We start from the raw sequence: 19139 nt of genomic DNA, 5'->3' as shown, positions 1-19139 counted from the left end.
TGTTTTAGAGATAAACATCTAATCAAATTACTCTCGACGTGTGACTTTCCCATAAAATTGAGAAGTGTTTTAGATTAAACTAACCTGATAACATCCAATTGCCAAAACAAAAAATGAATTATATGCTAACATCCACAATATTTAAGCATTGTGGGAAGTTTTCATGGCTAGAGACAAATGGTAAAGCTGTTGATTTCAAATATAAACCCTACAAGGGATTACATCAATCATTAACGATTATCAGCGTAGACGAATGGGCAAGGATCCATGTACGATTATCAAACACAAATGGTAAAGCTATTGATTTTCAATAGTATTTTAGTGAAATCAAAAGTATAGTTATTAATTATGAATATATTATTCTTACTATTTTGCCCTCCCTTATGCATGGCCTGCATGGGCTTGACCCAGATCAAGTCTAAAGGAATTAACTCATGGGATGTTGATTCGTCTCACGGGCAGGTTGTGTTAAGCCCAGGCCGAAAGAGAGAATGTCGCTCAAACCCTACATGTAGTTCCAAAAAATCAAAAAAAGGGAGCTAAGTTGAGGGTCTCAATCTAGCCATTCAACAATAGTTTTGAGGACCCCTTGTTATAAGAAGCCTAACGAACGAGTAGTTTTTGGGCTTAGTTTTAAGCTTTGGGCTGCCCTGAAGTTTAATCTCATGGGCTGTTGACTTAGTCTCACGGGTCAGGTTGTGTTAAGTCCAGGCCAAATAAGATAATGTCGCTCAAACCCTACACGTAGTTTGACAAAGAAAAGGGAGTTTCTATAATGAGGTTTCAATTTAGCCGTTCAACAATAGTTTTGTAATTCATCATATGGCTATTAAGGACCCTTAACGAACGAGTAGTTTTTGAATTATAATTTAGGTCGATCCAGCCCAACCCACAACTTTGACCCAATATATAAAACTTCAAATTCAGCTCCACCAAGTCCAATCCCAACCAGGCCCAAATTAGGTCTGGCCAAAATTAGGTGGCATGCATGAGCTTGGTTGTATCGTTATAATGAATTCAAATCAATGAAATGATATTTAAGGTTCATGGCCATTGCTTTCACTCTATCATTTGGTCGGCTCAAAATGTCAAAGCAAAAAGGGTCAGGGAAGAAAACAAAATTTGAACTCTCCCATATTGGTAGGTATGAAGAAGAAAAAGTTTCAAGATTTGAGGGAGAAGCCTAGGACAGAAACGTGGCACCCACGACTTATAACTTTTGAATGAAATTACCTTCCCTACCCATAATTATATATCATGATTACAGGTAAGAAACATTGGACCAACCTTCAATCTGCTACATGATTCAAAAGTCTTTAGCTAGATATGAGCTATTTTGTTTGTCTAGCCAATGATGCCAAAATGGTGAAATTAGTTACTCAAAGCCCTTTTAGGCTTTCACATGGCTCAAAAGTTATATATATCTTATGCAGCACTCAAAATCCTTATTTGGTTGGATCGAAACATATAATTAATCATTTTTAAATGGATATTAATAATGAATTTCAAATATTTAAAAATTTAGCGTTAAGTTGTCTATACATGTATGACTGATAACTATTGAATAATGTAAACCCTATTAGGGGTTTATCATCAATCATCAACGAAATGTAGACGAATTGGTAAAGCTCCATGTACGACTATCAACCCTACAGATGGTAAAGTTGTTGATTTCAAATATAAACCTTACAAGGGATTACATCAATCATTAACGATTATCAATGTAGACGAATTGACAAGACTCCATGTACAACTATCAAACGCAAGTGGTAAAGCTATTGATTTTGAATAGTATTTTAGTGAAATCAAAAGTGTAGATATGAATTATGAATATATAATTCTCACTATTGTTATTGTTTGATCACTTGACCCCTATCCACAAAGTTAAAGGTAGCAGCAGCAGGAAAGCTTTCTTTTCCTAGTATTAGAGACAAAAATCTCATAATATCAAATCTTTCCTAGTCCTTTGAAAAGAAAGCCAAAAGAACTATTTGGGCCATCAACTTTTTCCCCTCCTGTGAACATTATCACCAAGTAATGATTATATGTAGCATTTCTGTGACATTTGCCTATTTGCTTTTAGGGTTTCTATCAAGTTAATTTCTCACATACTAAAAATCCAAGATCAAGACAGACAAGAGAAGGCTACCGTGGTGGTGGTGTGGAAGAAGCAATTGAGACGTCTATTTACAAGTTAACCAATTTCAACTAACTGTAGGGTCTCAAAGAAACATTTTATAATTTATAAATCAACAATATCCCATGGAAAACGCAATGTACCAATTCCTACTAAAGTCAAATATTTCGGAGGCTCCACCGGAGACCAGGCTCCCCTTCCTTGGGAGCCCTGCTCTATTCGGGTTTGTTTTTTGCTTTACCTTTTGGTACACTCCAAGCTCTCTGTTCATTTGGTTGGATTAATTAATCTTCGCACGTATGATGTATGTGATTCTCAACCTGTTTGAACACATCTTTTCAAATTGTTTCGAAACATCTTTTAGATGAAGCTTTAGACCACGCTAGGATAGCCAAGAAAATGAACAGCATAGTACAAATAGTTTCGTTGTTTTTTTATCAAGAGACGAGAAAATGAAAAAGAGAAAACGAATTTTTATATTTTGGTAAATCAAATTTTATTACTAACTAGAAAAAACGATGCACCAAATAGAGATGGAAGAGGCGCAAGTTAAAGAAGACAGGGTACAAGATTGAGAATTCGCACTCAAGCAAGTTCTTTCGTGCTAGATTACCCAAAACAGGACGTTCAAAATTTAAATGACGATCCAGCAAAGTAACAAGTCCAACTTTATCGTCCATTAGAGCATCCACAGCGGGGGGTGTATTTTCGGGGGTGTAAAGTCACTTTTACATCCCTCTTTATACCTCCAGGGGGTGTAAATACATTTTTTGCTTCAATGGGAAACGATGTAAAGTCACTTTCACATCCCCCTTTTCTTCATTTTTCCTCTCTTTTCTCATGTGGGTCCCGCTTGTAAAAGATGTAAAAATAGATGTAAATGGAGATGTATGTTTACAACCATTTACATGTCTCCATTGAAGATGATTCCGATGACAAGGGATGTATATTTAACATACAACCTCTTATAGACCCTTCCATTGTGGATGCTCTTAGTGTGTCTATAATTTTTTTCGTGTTTTAATATTCTTTTTTCTTCTACTTTAAGATAGTTTTATTTGTAATAGTTATTTAGGAATATTCTAGAATATTGGGTATTAGGGTTTTTTCTTTTTCTATTCAAACAATTTTAAGCATTGTACTCGTCCAGATTATGTTTTAGGGTGTAAAGCTTGTGAATCCTTTATTTGTGTTTCTCATTGTGTCACAAGAGAAACAAAGGAGATAACATGAATTTTTTGCAAAACATAAGCAAGTTACAACATAATAAATCAGGAAAAAATAGAATGTGACAAACCGCAATAAGTTTATCACTACTTAGGGGAATGAGAAAGAAAAAAGGCTATAAAAAAAACCTACCATTAAACAATCATGATAATGTTTTGACGAAACAATAAGGAAATAAGAGAGAATACAACAAAATATAAGAGATGCAAATTACAATATAATAAATAAGAAAACAAGATAACACGACACACAAGCCACTGGATTGATCACCCACTTAGGGGAACGAGCAAACAATAAAGAAATATACTAACCAAAACCACTGGCGGACCTAGTAAGGCGCAAGGAGGTGCAACACCTCTCCTCGCCAGAAAAACCGTCTTAGGTGCTTCAAATTGCCCCTTTGCTCGAATGGTGTACAAATTACCTTATTTTCATTTTCAACATTTAAGTAAATGTCTTTGTCATTTTACTTGTATTTATTTTTATATTACTCTATTTACTTAAGTTTACTATGTAAATAAGGAAGTACCCCCCATTTGGATTCAAATAAAAATACTAGAAAATCAAATTCCCACCAAATCAAAATATGAAAATTCGATTTTAGTGCAAAGTACGATTTAGGCTAAAAATGATGGCTCATTAAGTCAATATATACTTCATACTAAATCCCATAAAATCAAGTTTTTTTATTTTATGTGTAAGGAATAAAAGCCTCCAAAAATTATTATTCCGAAAAACCATTTTCATACTTAGTCAATATTGCACCTCCGTAAAAAAAATTCTAGGTCCGCCAGTGACCAAAACCCTGCACCAAATAATCATGAGCAAGTTACGGTAGAACAAATAAGGAAATAATAGATACGAAAAAATTCAAAAAATTCATCACCCTTTTAGGGGAGTGAACAAAACATACAATCTAACATAAATTGTTGCAAAATAAACATAAGCAAGTTACAACACAACAAATAAAGGAAATGGAAAAATACAACAGATTGGTCACCCAATTAGGAGAACGAACAAAAAATATACAAATATTATAACAATAACTACCACCAAAGAACGACAAAAAGGCTAGCATAAACCGCAGTCAAACAAACATGAGTAAGTTACGACACAACAACTAAAGCAATACTATAATACTACAAAATACAACAGACTAGTTTCCCTCTTAGAGCCCTTCCATCCGTTGCCTTCAGCCAGGGCAGGACATGGCCCAAGCCCAGGGAAGCGCTTCTAGCGAGCCACGCTTGCCAGGGCAAGCTGTGGGACCCACGCAACCAAGCCAACCCACAGGCCAAACCATCCTAACCTCTAGCCTGGGTTTGCTGATATCAGCAACAACAAAAAAACTAAAAAACTAAAAATTTCAGAATTTTTTTAATAAATAAATACTTAGTCATATCCTTCACTTCTCACACCAAAACTCTATACAAATTCTCTCCTCATATCTCATGTGAATAGTAGTTGCCATGACAATAGTTGGAAACACCACAACCTTTTCCAATGGTTGCCACTATTCACTTGAATAGTAACAACTCTTGTCTTGCCCTTACCCTTTGCTATGGCAAATAGGTAAAAGTGCTCTTAAAGGTATGAGTAAAAGAAAACAAAGGTGCTAACGAAAGTGGCTATCAAACAAATTTGGGCAAGTTGTGACCAACAAGTATGGAGACCATATAGAGAGGCAAGATAACACGACAAAATACAATAAATCAATCACCCACTAAGAAGAACAACGTGAAAAACAAACAAAGATCGTAGCAAAAAAATGTCACCAATAGACAAAATACTTTACATTGCCATTTATTGATCAATTAATGTTATATATGTGTGCCTTATTTATTAACCACATTTTTCACGAAAGTCAAAACTACCTGTATAAGTAAGAGTTATGCATGTCCTACTTTTGCAGGAGTTGTGATCAACAGAAAAGCTAACAAGTATGATGCGAGTAAATGGATTTGATCAACAACATAGCCATTAAATACAGTCCAAGAATTTCTATCATTTCCATACCAAGAGAGATGGGGAGAAAGGAAAGGGCATTTGCCATTATGTTCAAACTATATATATATAGAGGAGTAAGGTTGAAGAATCCGTGAAGAGGGTATTATATAATTATATACAATATAAGCTGGTCTCTCATCTCATGTATATATGGCTTATGGCTTTTTGGCATGGTGGGGAGCCTGGGGGCAGTGTTGATTTCGCACTTTATTCATTACCAACTTATATAAATGAATAAATAAAACAAAAGCGACGGTCCATAAATCACCCTGCTTTCTTTGCGAGGATTCCGCTGTTTTCTAGCAAAACCATTAACATATAGTCTTTAATTTAATTTAATTTAATTTAATTTAATTTTTCAATCATACGTGTATGACAATGCTGCTAATGATTTTATAAATGAACAAAGAAAATGACCAAAAAATTATTGCGTGCCTTTCTTTGCTTTTTCTTTCTTTATAATTTACTGACTTTATTTAATAAGAATAATATTAACATTTATTATTGTATATATTTTGTTGGATTGGAGTGCAAAGTGCGAATCTAGCGGGGTGTTGGGTGTTGTTTAGAAATCGATGCACTCGTGTGAAAAGCATACTGACAAAATGCACCCCACTCGGCTACAAGCTTACCAACAACAACTACACAAATTTTGGCAGACTTGACTTTTTGGGTTTTGGGTTTTGGAGAGTTGAGTTTAGTGAGACACCCCGAGAGAGATCCCCCCACAACCCTATGCCCCGCGCCCCGCGCCTTCTCTCAGCTTTTCCAGGTTTTCTATATTTATACCATCCACCAACACCACCTTCTTCTTATTATAATCTTAATGTAATTACAAGAAAAACTTACTTATATCAAAAAAGCGTCGGTGTTTTAAATCAATCACACGGTATTATGCGTTTTAACTTTTTAATAATGCATTGCGTGAATGATTTAAAACATATCTCGACACATGAGACTGAGTGAACAAAATAAAATAAATATTAATTAACTCTTCATCAAGTGCTACTTTTTTTCTTTTTAGCATTCGACTATGTCTCAAATTCGGATGTATGATTTCCATTTGAAATAAAATGAACGAAAGAGTTGAGTTAGTTGAAGTGCAGATATTGTTGAGTATAGTGTGAAGTTTTCTGTGTGAGAGAGAAATTCTATGTTTTTGCTTTATAATTTGCCTTATTATCTTGGTTGGTTGGCACTCGAAAAAGCTATTCGCCACCCTCAAGCCTCAACCTTTAGTGACAATTTTACTCCTTTTGTAAAACCACTAAAATTGAAGCCTTACAGAAGAAGTAAAAGAAAAAAAAATCTCAATTAGTTTTTAAACATAAATTATGGATGTGGGGAGGGGAGCAGTTTTTGGGGGACCAATACACTTAACGAAAAAAAATATATTAATAATGTTATTAGGTCTCAACGTGCCTATCCAATAAGCTTCTTACTTCTCCCCCTTTCTCTCTCATGCAATGGACGTCCAACTTAAAAGTCATTGCTTGCTATTTCATACTAACTTTTTAGGTCATAAGAATATGTTTTTTTAGTACCATTTATTCAATGTTATGACGTAAGATTCGAGTGCATACTTTCATATTTATCCTCTTTTTCTATGTAACTAGTAGAGAATTATTGATGCATATAATTTGATGGAAGATTCTTTAATAAGTATTTAAGTTAAGGATTTGTTACATATTTATAATTTCGGTGAATTTGTATCTAAAAGACTACCATGTAAGTAGGAGCTTCTATATTTCTATCAATAGCAATGTGATACATGTGCATAAATTTTTCTTTTTGTGTTTTTGATGAATTATTTTTGCATATGTGTCAAATTGTGATTTGCATGAATAAAGAGTATTTCCTTACAATGAATAAGATAAGTATTATCCTTTATAAAGAGACCTCGATTATCACGTAATTCAAATAAATAATAAAATCTTTCTTGATATATTTTATTTGCTAGAGAAGAGCAATTTTTTTAATTGATAAGATTTAATAAGCTAGATTCGCATACATGTTGAAGACAAGATGGAAAAAACTTGTAATAAGTTGTAACAATATAAAGAGAGGTACAACAGACAAATCCTCTTTTATGCAACATTTACTATAATATATCTCAGTTTCCTTTTTATTTGGTAAATGTTGAACCTTGTTGATGTATTGAGAGTCGATCTCAATTTTTTTATAAAAATATATTTGTGTTGGGATTTGAAGACTGTGTTACAGAAAACCACCAAGGAATATATCCCACTTTGTACTTGGTATTTTTAATTGTAATTTTATTAAAATAAAAATGAGAGAGCGAGAAGTTGAATTCAGGACCTTAGATATAAGATTAAAAAAAAAACAAAGGAAAAAGAAGATGAAATATATATATATATATATATTGCTACAATTTATAGAAAATGAGTCCTCTAAATATGGTAAAAAGAACTATACTTAATAAATGTGATAGATGTAACACTAGATAAGAAGGAATATTAGTTACCATTCTCCTTTGACAATGTGAACTGGAAATCCAACTGTTCATTTTATAGATCATCTTTTGCCGTTAATTTTTAAAATAAAAATCAACCAATTTGAAATAAGGAAATCCAATTATTATCAGGTAAATAAGGAAATCCAGTGTTTACTTCAAAAATGGTGACAAAATAATAACAATGATAATAAAAAAGGAAGGATATCACAATCAAATTTAGAGACGTACGTGCGGGGTAATCCGTCCAACTGCCCAAGAAGAGCCCCGAAATTGTCAGAAATTGACAGAAGAAAGAGAGAGAGAGAGAGAATCATATCCCAAGTTTGACTGGACCCCGAAAATAGAGAAAAAGATGGGGTGCATCACTCCCACAATTTACCCCTCTCTCTCTCTCTCTCTCTTTCCCCCAAAGCCCACCAACTTGCCTTTGTATTCTATATTCTTGTTTCTGTCTCACTTTACTTCCTCTAAAGCATCAGAAACTCCCTCCTCTTTCTCCAAGCCATTTTTTTTTCCTTCTTTTTTTTCTTTTCTTTTTCTTCTCCTTCTAAACTAAGCCATTTATCTTTTGTTCATCATTTCACCCTTCTGATCCTGCTTGTGTGAATCTGCAGAAAGCAAGAGTGTCACATTCACATGAACAGTTTTGGGGGTGTTTTGCCTTCTGGGTTCCAAAATTGGCAGTCAAAGAGAAAAGAAAGAAGAAAACATTAAACGACTGAAATAAAATGCTAGTACTGTACTTGCTGGTTTGAGTATCAAAGCCCGACATTTCTGAACATCCCAGAGGTTCTGTCACTCCGAGGTATCTTCCTCTCCTTTCTTTCCCTAACAATCTCTGATTGCCCATTATAGCTCAGCACGAGCTTCTCTTCCTTTAAGCCCCCATCACTCTTACTTTTTCTTTTTTTCCATATTTGTCATTTTCTCTTTCGTTCATGTTCATGGTATTTGTTAGCTCATAAATGTTTGTCTTCTTGATGTGTTTCTTTCAAAGTTTGATGCTTTCATCATGTTTGATACTTGATAGTGATTTCCACCACCAATCCCACCAACCCTTTGGTTTATTTAATTCTTTTTGGTCTTTTGATTGCAGCTTCCAAGCAGAGCCCACTTGAGAAAATGTGTGGGAATTTTGCAAGGTTCAGCTCAGATCTGAAATGAAGCAAACTGGTTGAGTTTAGGTGAATGAATTTTGTATAGTTGGTGCTGTTTTCATCAGCCATCTGCAAAAAAAGATTCTTTTTTTCATGAGTTTCTGAAAGGATGATGATGATGAAGAGAGATTAGATCAGAAAAAGGAGGGGGTAGCTGTTAGTACATGATGGGATTCTTCTGCTTTCTTTTGCTGTTTGTTTTTCACTTCTACCTGCTCCTAAGTTTGGCCTCAGGCTCCAGAAATTTGTCTTCATCTCAACAACTACAACAAGAACAAAGCCAGAGTGATGATGATGAGGTGGGGCTGCTGTTGGCTTTCAAACAATCCTCTGTTCAATCTGATCCCCATGGTTTCTTGTCTGATTGGAAAGCTGATTCTGCCACCCCTCTCTGCTCATGGAGGGGCCTCACCTGCTCTTCTGATGGCCACGTCATCACCATCAACCTCTCCAACGCTGGTCTCATTGGCAGTCTACACTTTCCAACTCTCACGGCCTTGCCGAGTCTCCAAAATCTCTACCTGCAAGGCAATTCATTCTCTGCTGCTGATCTCTCTGTCTCCAACATAACCTCATGTAGACTTGAGACTGTGGACTTGTCCTCCAACAACATCTCTGAACCTTTTCCAAGTCGATCTTTTCTTTTGAGTTGTGATCATCTTGCTTCTGTTAACCTCTCTCACAATTCAATCCCTGGAGGCAGTCTCAGCTTTGGTTCTTCTCTGCTGCAGCTTGACCTCTCTCACAATCAGATTTCTGATACAGCCTTGTTGACATGTCAAAATCTGAATCTGCTCAATGTTTCCACTAACAAGCTCACTGGAAAACTGAGTGATTCTCTTTTTTCTTGCAAGAATCTATCAACCCTTGACCTTTCAAACAATACTTTTTCTGGGGAAATACCAAGCAGCTTCCTGGCAAAGGCCTCAGCATCTCTCGAGTATTTGGATCTCTCAAGCAACAATTTCACTGGAAAATTCTCCAACCTTGATTTTGGGCAGTGCAGAAGCATCACTTTGCTGAAGCTAGCACACAACGCACTCTCTGGGGATCAATTTCCTGTAAGCCTTGGTAACTGTCAGGTTCTGGAGACACTGGACCTGTCCAATAATAAGCTTGAGAACAAAATTCCTGGTGTTTTGTTGGGCAATCTCAAGAAATTGAGGCAACTGTTTTTGGGTCATAATCATTTTTCTGGTGAAATTCCAACTGAACTAGGAAAGGCTTGTGGGACTCTTCAGGAGCTTGATATCTCGGTTAACAATCTTTCTGGAGGGTTGCCTTCAAGTTTTACATCCTGCTCTTCTTTGGTTAGTCTCAACCTTGGTCACAATCAGCTCTCAGGAAATTTCCTTAGTTCCATTGTAAGTAGTCTTCCTAGTTTGAGATATCTCTATGTGCCATTCAACAACATAACTGGTCCTGTGCCACTGTCTCTTACCAATGGTACTCGGCTTCAAGTGCTTGATCTCAGTTCTAATGCCTTCACGGGGAACGTCCCTTCAGGGTTTTGCTCCTCCAATGCTCCCTCAACTTTGGAAAAGATACTTCTAGCCAACAATTTTCTCTCCGGGACTGTGCCCACGGAACTTGGAAACTGCAAGAACCTGAAGGCTATTGATCTTAGTTTCAACAATCTGATTGGTCCAATTCCTTCAGAAATTTGGAGCTTGCCAAATCTCTCTGACTTGGTTATGTGGGCAAACAACCTCACTGGTGAAATCCCAGAAGGTATTTGCATCAATGGAGGAAACCTGGAAACTTTGATTCTCAACAATAATCTCATCACTGGAACCATTCCCCGGTCCATAGCCAAATGCACCAATATGATTTGGGTGTCACTAGCTAGCAACCGCCTTACGGGAGATATCCCTTCTGGTATTGGAAATCTCATTAAGCTTGCTATACTTCAGTTGGGTAACAATTCACTCTCTGGACAGATTCCAGCTGAGCTTGGCAAGTGTCAGAGCCTTATTTGGCTTGATTTAAACAGCAATGACCTAAGCGGTTCTATCCCATCAGAGCTTGCCAACCAAGCTGGTCTAGTCTCTCCTGGAACTGTTTCCGGGAAGCAGTTTGCATTTGTGAGAAATGAGGGTGGGACATCCTGCAGGGGTGCAGGAGGACTAGTTGAGTTTGAGGGAATCCGAGCAGAGAGACTAGAAAAGTTTCCTATGGTGCACTCTTGCCCATCAACTAGAATTTACTCTGGCTTGACAGTTTACACATTCACCAGTAATGGCAGCATGATCTACCTTGATCTATCCTACAATTCCTTGTCTGGAAGCATTCCCGACGACTTAGGTACACTGTCCTATCTGCAAGTCTTCAACCTTGGGCACAACATGCTCACTGGAAATATTCCTGATAGCTTTGGAGGATTAAAGCAATTGGAGTCCTTGATCTCTCTCACAATAATCTTCAGGGCGCTGTCCCAGGATCCTTGGGGACTCTCTCTTTTCTGAGTGATCTTGATGTGTCTAACAACAACCTCAGTGGTCTCATCCCTTCCGGAGGTCAGCTGACCACTTTCCCAGCATCCAGATATGAGAACAACTCTGGCCTTTGTGGGGTACCCTTGGGAGCATGTAGCTCTCAAAGGCACTCAGCGGATTCCAGAGTTGGAAGAAAAAAGCAATCATTGACTTCAGGATTGGTAATTGGCATCACATTCTTTTTCTTCTGCATTCTTATACTTGCATTAGCTCTATATCGAGTGAAGAAGTACCAGCAGAAGGAGGAAAAGAGAGAGAAGTATATTGAAAGCCTTCCAACTTCAGGCAGCAGCAGCTGGAAACTTTCCAGTGTTCCTGAGCCGCTCAGCATCAACATAGCCACATTCGAGAAACCTTTGCGGAAGCTGACCTTTGCCCATCTACTTGAAGCAACAAATGGTTTCAGTGCAGACAGCCTGATAGGTACTGGAGGGTTTGGTGAGGTTTACAAGGCACAACTGGGAGATGGCTGTGTTGTTGCAATTAAGAAGCTTATTCATGTCACAGGTCAAGGAGACAGGGAGTTTATGGCAGAAATGGAAACTATTGGGAAAATCAAGCACCGAAACCTGGTTCCGTTGTTGGGGTACTGCAAGATTGGGGAGGAGAGACTTCTTGTGTATGAGTACATGAAATGGGGAAGTCTGGAGGCTGTTCTTCATGATAAGTCTAAGGGAGGGGCCTCTAGGCTGGATTGGGCAGCACGAAAGAAGATTGCCATAGGCTCTGCTAGAGGTCTAGCATTCCTTCACCATAGTTGCATACCTCATATCATCCACCGGGACATGAAGTCTAGCAATGTTCTTCTAGATGAAAATTTTGAGGCCAGAGTATCTGATTTCGGCATGGCAAGATTGGTGAATGCCCTCGATACTCATCTTAGTGTGAGCACCCTTGCAGGTACTCCAGGTTATGTCCCCCCTGAGTACTACCAGAGTTTTAGATGCACCGCAAAAGGGGATGTCTACAGTTATGGGGTTATACTCCTAGAGCTTCTCTCTGGGAAAAGACCTATCGACCCGTCAGCATTTGGTGATGACAACAACCTGGTTGGATGGGCAAAGCAGCTTCAGAGGGATAAGAGATGTAATGAGATACTGGACACTGGGTTGTTGCCAGAGGTATCCGGTGAGGCTGAACTATACCAGTATCTGAGGATTGCCTTTGAGTGCCTAGATGACAGGCCATTCCGCAGGCCAACCATGATTCAGGTTATGGCTATGTTTAAAGAGCTTCAGGTTGATTCAGAGAACGATGTCCTCGATGGCTTTTCGCTGAAAGAGACTGTTGTTGAGGAACCATAAAAGACCAAGTAAACTAGAAAGCTACGGCTATCCGGTTGTGGTTTCAATTAACGAAGTTTCTGAGATCGAAAACAGGGATTCAATCGATCCTTCACATTATGCGGGCTGTATATAATAGAACCGTGAATCAAAGAGAGAGGTAGAAGAAATGCATAGGGAGAACAGAGTAAATGGAGTCTTTTGGTAGCTCAAATCTGGTAAAGTGTGTATTCGTTCATTTGGAAAATGATGTCTATAACCAAGGCTTCAAAAAAACTTTGTTTCTTTCTATTTGGGTTATGTTCCTCTCACAGTTTTGCTAACTACTGTTTTACCATTGTCCATCCATCACAATTGGTTTCTGTTCATAGAAAACTGATATGTGGGAACAGCGTTTTGTAAAGTTGTAGCAATAGCAGTCTCGAGTAATTGAAATCATTTGCAATTTGCTAAATAGCTTTCTGTGATTGTTTGAAGGATTTGAGCCATAAATTCATACATTATCTAAGTGTCACCTTTGCAAGCTCCACCCTCTAATTGCTGAACTTCCCCCATCAGCTTGAACCTATTTCTCATGGGGTCTTTAGAACGATCTCACGTATTAAGCTAAAATGTCTGTACATGAAACAAGCTAATGCGGCAAGCTTACAACTTCTGCGTGATTCTGGCCGGTATATGACAAGCAGTGAATCTGTGTGAACGAGCATTTTAAAGGAGTTTCAGGGGTAAGACAGCTGTATTTCTACTTGTAAATCGGTCATCTTTTGCCTTTGTGGTATCGTTTAACCAAACTCCAAAAAAATACCATATTGCAGTTACCAAGAGTGCTTGTCCGATTGTGGTTAACCAACATTCTCAAGAAACCCTAGCCGCTCTCTCTCTCTGTGAGTCCTAAAGGAAAATTTCATGGAGGGGGGAGGAGGAAGAAGCATCACTGCCCCTCCTCTCCCTCTTCTCTTCTTGTCTTTTTCCTTTTAGGCTAGTGAAGAAGTCCACTTGGGCATTTTGAATAAAAACCCCTTGTGGTGGTTTCTTCTTAGTCATGGTTAAATTGAAGTTCCCCATCACCCCTTTTAGTCTATGTTCTCAATCAAATCCCGCTTCCAAAACCCGCTCCTTAATGCCGCTCATATTCTCTAAATTTGATTATACATCGTCTTTGACGAAGGTTGCTGCAAATCATCCAATTATTCTTTGGCAAAGTTGTTGTTTTCGTTTATTTGTTAGCTCTTATGCGTAGGTAGATTCTGGAAATCATATTTTCCCCAGATCTGCTACGGATGCGTTGGTGGGTGTGGCCGTGACGCGCTTCTTCGGTGGTGGTGATAAGGTTCGTCTAGGCTCATGGATTGTTTTAGGGTTTTGGTTATATTGGGTTTGTGGGTTTTGTTTCGGTTTATGATTAATTGTGGTGATATGAGTTAGTAGTTTTAGTGCGACTTTTGTCCACGTTAGTTTTGATTTTAGTATGTTAGTTTGTTGCTCTCTTGGGATTTTAGATGTCTTGTTGATGTCTTTGATTGTACTGTTGAAATTTATCTAACGAAGTTTCCATTTGATTTAAAAAAGAAAAAAAAAAAAAAAAAAAAGAGTACTTGTCCGTTTAAAAAATCAATTGGTTTGACATGCTTGTTAATACCATATCCTTGTTGGTGCCATATGTTACAGTTTAGCTGTTGAGGTGCAAGGACTCAGAAACTTCCATGCACCTGAATGCTAGATGACAATATCCTAAGCCAATCATGCATTACATCTTGTTGCTTTTTCGTATGAGAAGACTTCCCTGGCTCCTGCATGGTGGTCGCAGCAGAAAAATGTTAGTTGAGCAAGTGGGCAGACTGAATTAAGGCATGAAATATGAAAGCTGTATTATTGGGTGGAAGTTTAATAGGTGATCAGCCCCGAAAAGTTAGGTGCTATGTTTCATATGAGAGCTAAACAGTTGAAGATGAGATTCCAAGGTCTACTTCATTTCTGTTGCTAGTAATTTACATCCAACACAAGGAGAGAGAGAGAGAGTTGAATCTTCTCAATTCCATCTAACATTCTTTGCATTGCTGCTCCAAAATTTGCTCCAATCTTAAAACACAAGAGGATGAGATTATCAGACTGAGATGTTTGGATTTGAAATTGGTTTGAACTAAATAGTCTAAAGCTGACCATTATTGATGTAGGTCAAATATAGTCAGCAGGAATCAGTGGGCACCTAAAGCTCAGGTTTGAAGTTTTAGCAGTAAATTTGTCTTTGGTGATGATGACAAAACATGTGGATTTGTTTTCTCTGTTGGGATTATGAATGAATACAAATCATATATTAGTCAAAATCTCACATCTTAGGGCTCTGTTTAGATTACTTTATGGAGCTTTACTTATGGGAATCTAATTAGCTCTAAGCCAGCCTCTAACCATTATCCCTCCACAATATCTGCATTTTCTTTCGGCATGATGGATTTTCTATGAGGATTATGTGCAGATTTTCTTGTCGGTACTGCTCATAAATAAATGTCTTAATTTATTTCAACTTCTTTTGTTTTTGTTTTGGTTTCTACTTAACAAATATATAAATGGTGATTATTCTAATCATGTGCTTGTAGGTCTCTCTAGTCAAATTTGTGCAAATTCTGGTTAGTGCCTCATGCTCTCATTTGACTCTTGACTTATATCAAGCCCATTGTATATACTAGTCCTTATTGTGTATACTTCATCCTTCATCTTCAAGAGCTTTATAGTCCTAAATCACCGCTATATGAGAGCTTATATCTCCAGTAGTTGAGAGCACTTATCTCATGTCTAAGACGGGCGTTCGAACCTGTCTCTTTCCCTTCGGCCTCCGATGGGCCTTCTCCAAAGAAAGTGAGAGAGAGCCATAAGAGCCAGTGGCAAAATCCAAACCAAGAAGTTAGGGGCCTCAGGCCCAGGTCATAGTTGTCTGAGAAAACAAAGCTGGACATTGCAAGTTGCAAGAGATTATGATGTAGCAGCCCAGAGCTATAGGTAGGAGGAACTCATGTCATGAAGTCAAAAATCCATATAGAGGTCCCCTCCTTTGATTGACTGGTGGGCACGCAGACTGACATGAAGACAGGTTTTCTCTCAATAAGAAGCTCTGCCCTACTGAGCTTCTTGCTCAAGTTTGTTATCTAAGATTTTACCCCATTTGTTTTGTAATGCAACTCTTTCTTTGTGACTCTTGTCTTCTTGCAATTTTTTCCACTCCGAAGCAAGCAAGCCAAGCCACCCCATGAGACCCGCGCAACCACTTTAGGGAATTCTAAACTTTAACATCAATCTAATTATTAAATAGGACTTTTCTAAATACGTGTCTCAGTTGATTAACTTGCAACCTATTGCGTTCATAAATTTGTGACCATCCACCCTACCTCATATAACTAAGGGACATTCTGAAAAAGGCTAAAGAAAAGGGAAATATTTTTAAAAGAATTCCAAATAGACAAAAATACTCTTATTTATTTTTTGATTTTTTAAGAAATTTTTTACATTTAGATGTATTTGGTTTGAAAGTTGAGGGGTTTTTCTGTCTTTTTCAGAATTTTTTTAACTTTTTCTGAAAATATTTTTTTTTTTTATGATATATCTTTGATTTGAAAGTTGAGATGTAATGAGATACTTATAACTAAATATCATGAAAATTAAATTATGTATATGCTATGAGAAATACTAGATTAAGCCGTTTACGAATGCACAAATGACCGTGGGGATTGTGAGTTGTGGGACCCATAGCATAATTCACAGCCTAATTGTATGCAAACAGTTGAAGATTGACTGATTGAAGGTTGAAGTGAACCCACATGGGAGGACTGGAGAATTTGGTTTTGATTGAAAAAAAAAAAAGAAGAACAAAAAAACATTGGTAACCGCAGTGTGACGAGGGAGAGAGAGAGAGAGAGATGCAATGGAAAAAGACTCGGTCAAAGCATCTTTTTGACTGAGTCGGAATGGGAAAATAGGGACACGTCCTTTTAAGTTTTATACTGTTTTTATTCAAATGTGTCACATGAAGGAAGACAAGGTGCTGTCTGTTAGCTGTGAACAAAAATTGATATAATTTTTTTGGTACGGTTTGATGGATATGGACTTGTTACATGGTTTCCGTGTTGTGTTGGCAGTGCTGCCTTGTTGGAGGTTAAATTTTGGTGCCAATTCTCATCCTTCCATTTGGCATTTGCTCACCACGTCCAAACAAAACTATCCTTCTCTCTTCATGGACCTCTGGTGCCAGTTTTTGGCTCAATCCCCTTTCTGGTTTTCTCACACTGACTTATCACTAATCTTTTTCTTTTTCTTCTTAATTTAATGTTACCCTAATCCAAAATCTAGATGGTTCAAAATTCTCTCACTTGTCATTTGTGTAAATCTCTGTTAATTGTTGATTAATATAGATTTTAAGACGAATCACGAATTGAGAAATTCATATTTTTAATTAGATGATGAATTTACTTAGTCGTCTTAAGATGGATGTGCTTTTATGAATTGAAGGGTATCTATTTGTTACTTTTGTTGTTTTATTAGACTTTTGGTCATTTTCTATTTGTAATTCCCCATTAGTCTTTTAAACCACTCATTAGTCATTATTATCTTCTATCACTACGTTCCACAGTTGATGCTATTGTTTTGTTTATGATCCACTAACATTAATTCATAGGGTAAAAAACACCAACAACATAGAAAAAGACTAGTGGTCTTAAATTCAAACTTTGATAGCACTTTGATAGTGAGTTTATACGTGAAAAACCACATCTTCCTTGTAATTTAGACTATCCCTTATATTTAAAAAAAAAAACACCTGTCTTTAGGGACTACTGTTGTTGTGCTGCCATCTCAATTCCTTGAAGAAGGTACACAGTGTTGGAGGCATAATTAAACTATATGGTGATTGGAATAACTTTGAGCAAAGTGGACAATTCAAAACCAGACCTTAATCTAAGTTGTAAAACACATTGCATGGTCTGACTCAGATTAGACTAGAGAATTGGATCCTCCTCCTAATATAATATTATTCTATATTAGCACAACAAGCAACAGAATCAATTTAGCAACTATAGCTAGTTATCAACCAATCATTATTTTTTGTTGTTAGTCATTTGGATAGAATCAAACTCATAATCTATCATAGCCCCTGACCTTTTCTCCACTATCTCTCATGCTTACACATTCTTTTTCTTTCCCCTCAAATTCATCAATTAATGAAAATTTTATTGCCAGATTATTCTAATTCTAAGGCCAACTATTTTTTTATTGTTTCTCCATGGTTCACAACAAAGTTATTGTTGGGATTGTAAAAGCATATAGATTAAAAAAATATGGTTTTAAAATTTTGTAGTGGATGTATTGCGTAACCATGTACATAAGGGGAGAGAAACTCTCATGCAATGAGTATAACACTTTTTGCTATCCCCAACTAATAACATAATAACATGTAAGATAGTTTTTTCACGTGTCATTGTGTTATTGGTTGGGAATAAAAACAGTGTTATTCGTTAAAGAAAGTTTTTTTTTTCATATAAAAAGAGAGGGGGTAAAGAGTATATTTAAAGTCATTAATAAAAAAGCTTATAATCTAATTTTATCCTTTTGGCCTGAACATTCTATGTAATAAGTTAACTTATAGGTCTCTGTTTCATTCATAGGTTGTTGATTATGTGTCTAAAATCTTACTAGATGGCACCTCGATCAGGTTGGGTCAAATGTCATTACAATTTTTTCATCCTTGATAGCTCCGACGGTCCCTATGCAAATAGTGTCTTAACCAATTGTCCTCTTCCTAAGAAGTTCACAGCCATATTGCTCGAATATCTCAATCTCATTTGATTCCATTTATGTATGAATATCTCAATCTCATTTGTCTAAACCATATTGAGTCCAATCAACCTAAGTGTTCTGTTTAGATGGAACAGAATATCTCTCTTTTGATTCCGTTTATGTATGAATGTATGTTTAAATTCACTGTCTGATAATTTTATGTTATTCAAGTGACTGGATAAAAAGTGAAAATACGTACATATTTTCGAGATGTAACTGTAGTTATATTTTTTGCCTTTTGTCTTATGATTGAAGCTAAAATTGGTAGGTAATGATAATTTATTCATAATAGTAATAAAAGCAAAAATTAATACGAAAAAAGTTGGAGTGTAAATCTTGCAATGGATGTGCCAATAGCAGCAACAAGGCAGTTACAACATCCTTCACATTTGAAGGATACAGAAACAGGTGTTAGGCAGCTAAACACTCTGGCCACCCCAGCGTTACACATATTTTCTATATTCATTTCATTTTCAAAAACTAAATATAAAAAAAAGAATAAAAAACCAATTATTACAACCAGGGTGCAATCACCTA

General features: G+C 36.8%; 1 protein-coding gene across 1 annotated transcript; it reads left to right on the top strand.

Annotated features, from left to right (window-relative positions):
- The first annotated feature begins 8244 nt into the window (after positions 1 to 8244).
- Positions 8245 to 13236, top strand: LOC103344622 (receptor-like protein kinase BRI1-like 3). The gene is given in 3 exon segments (XM_008248236.3): positions 8245 to 8652; positions 8944 to 11383; positions 11386 to 13236. Coding segments are annotated over 2 exon segments (3633 nt in total). The 5' UTR covers positions 8245 to 8652; positions 8944 to 9168; the 3' UTR covers positions 12804 to 13236.
- Positions 13237 to 19139: the final 5903 nt, after the last annotated feature.

The sequence above is a fragment of the Prunus mume genome, linkage group LG1, assembly GCF_029339155.1.
Source record: "Prunus mume cultivar Tortuosa linkage group LG1, ASM2933915v1, whole genome shotgun sequence".
Classification (NCBI taxonomy): domain Eukaryota; kingdom Viridiplantae; phylum Streptophyta; class Magnoliopsida; order Rosales; family Rosaceae; genus Prunus; species Prunus mume.
Note: the sequence above shows the minus strand (reverse complement) of the source record. Positions and strands in the feature narration are given on the sequence as shown.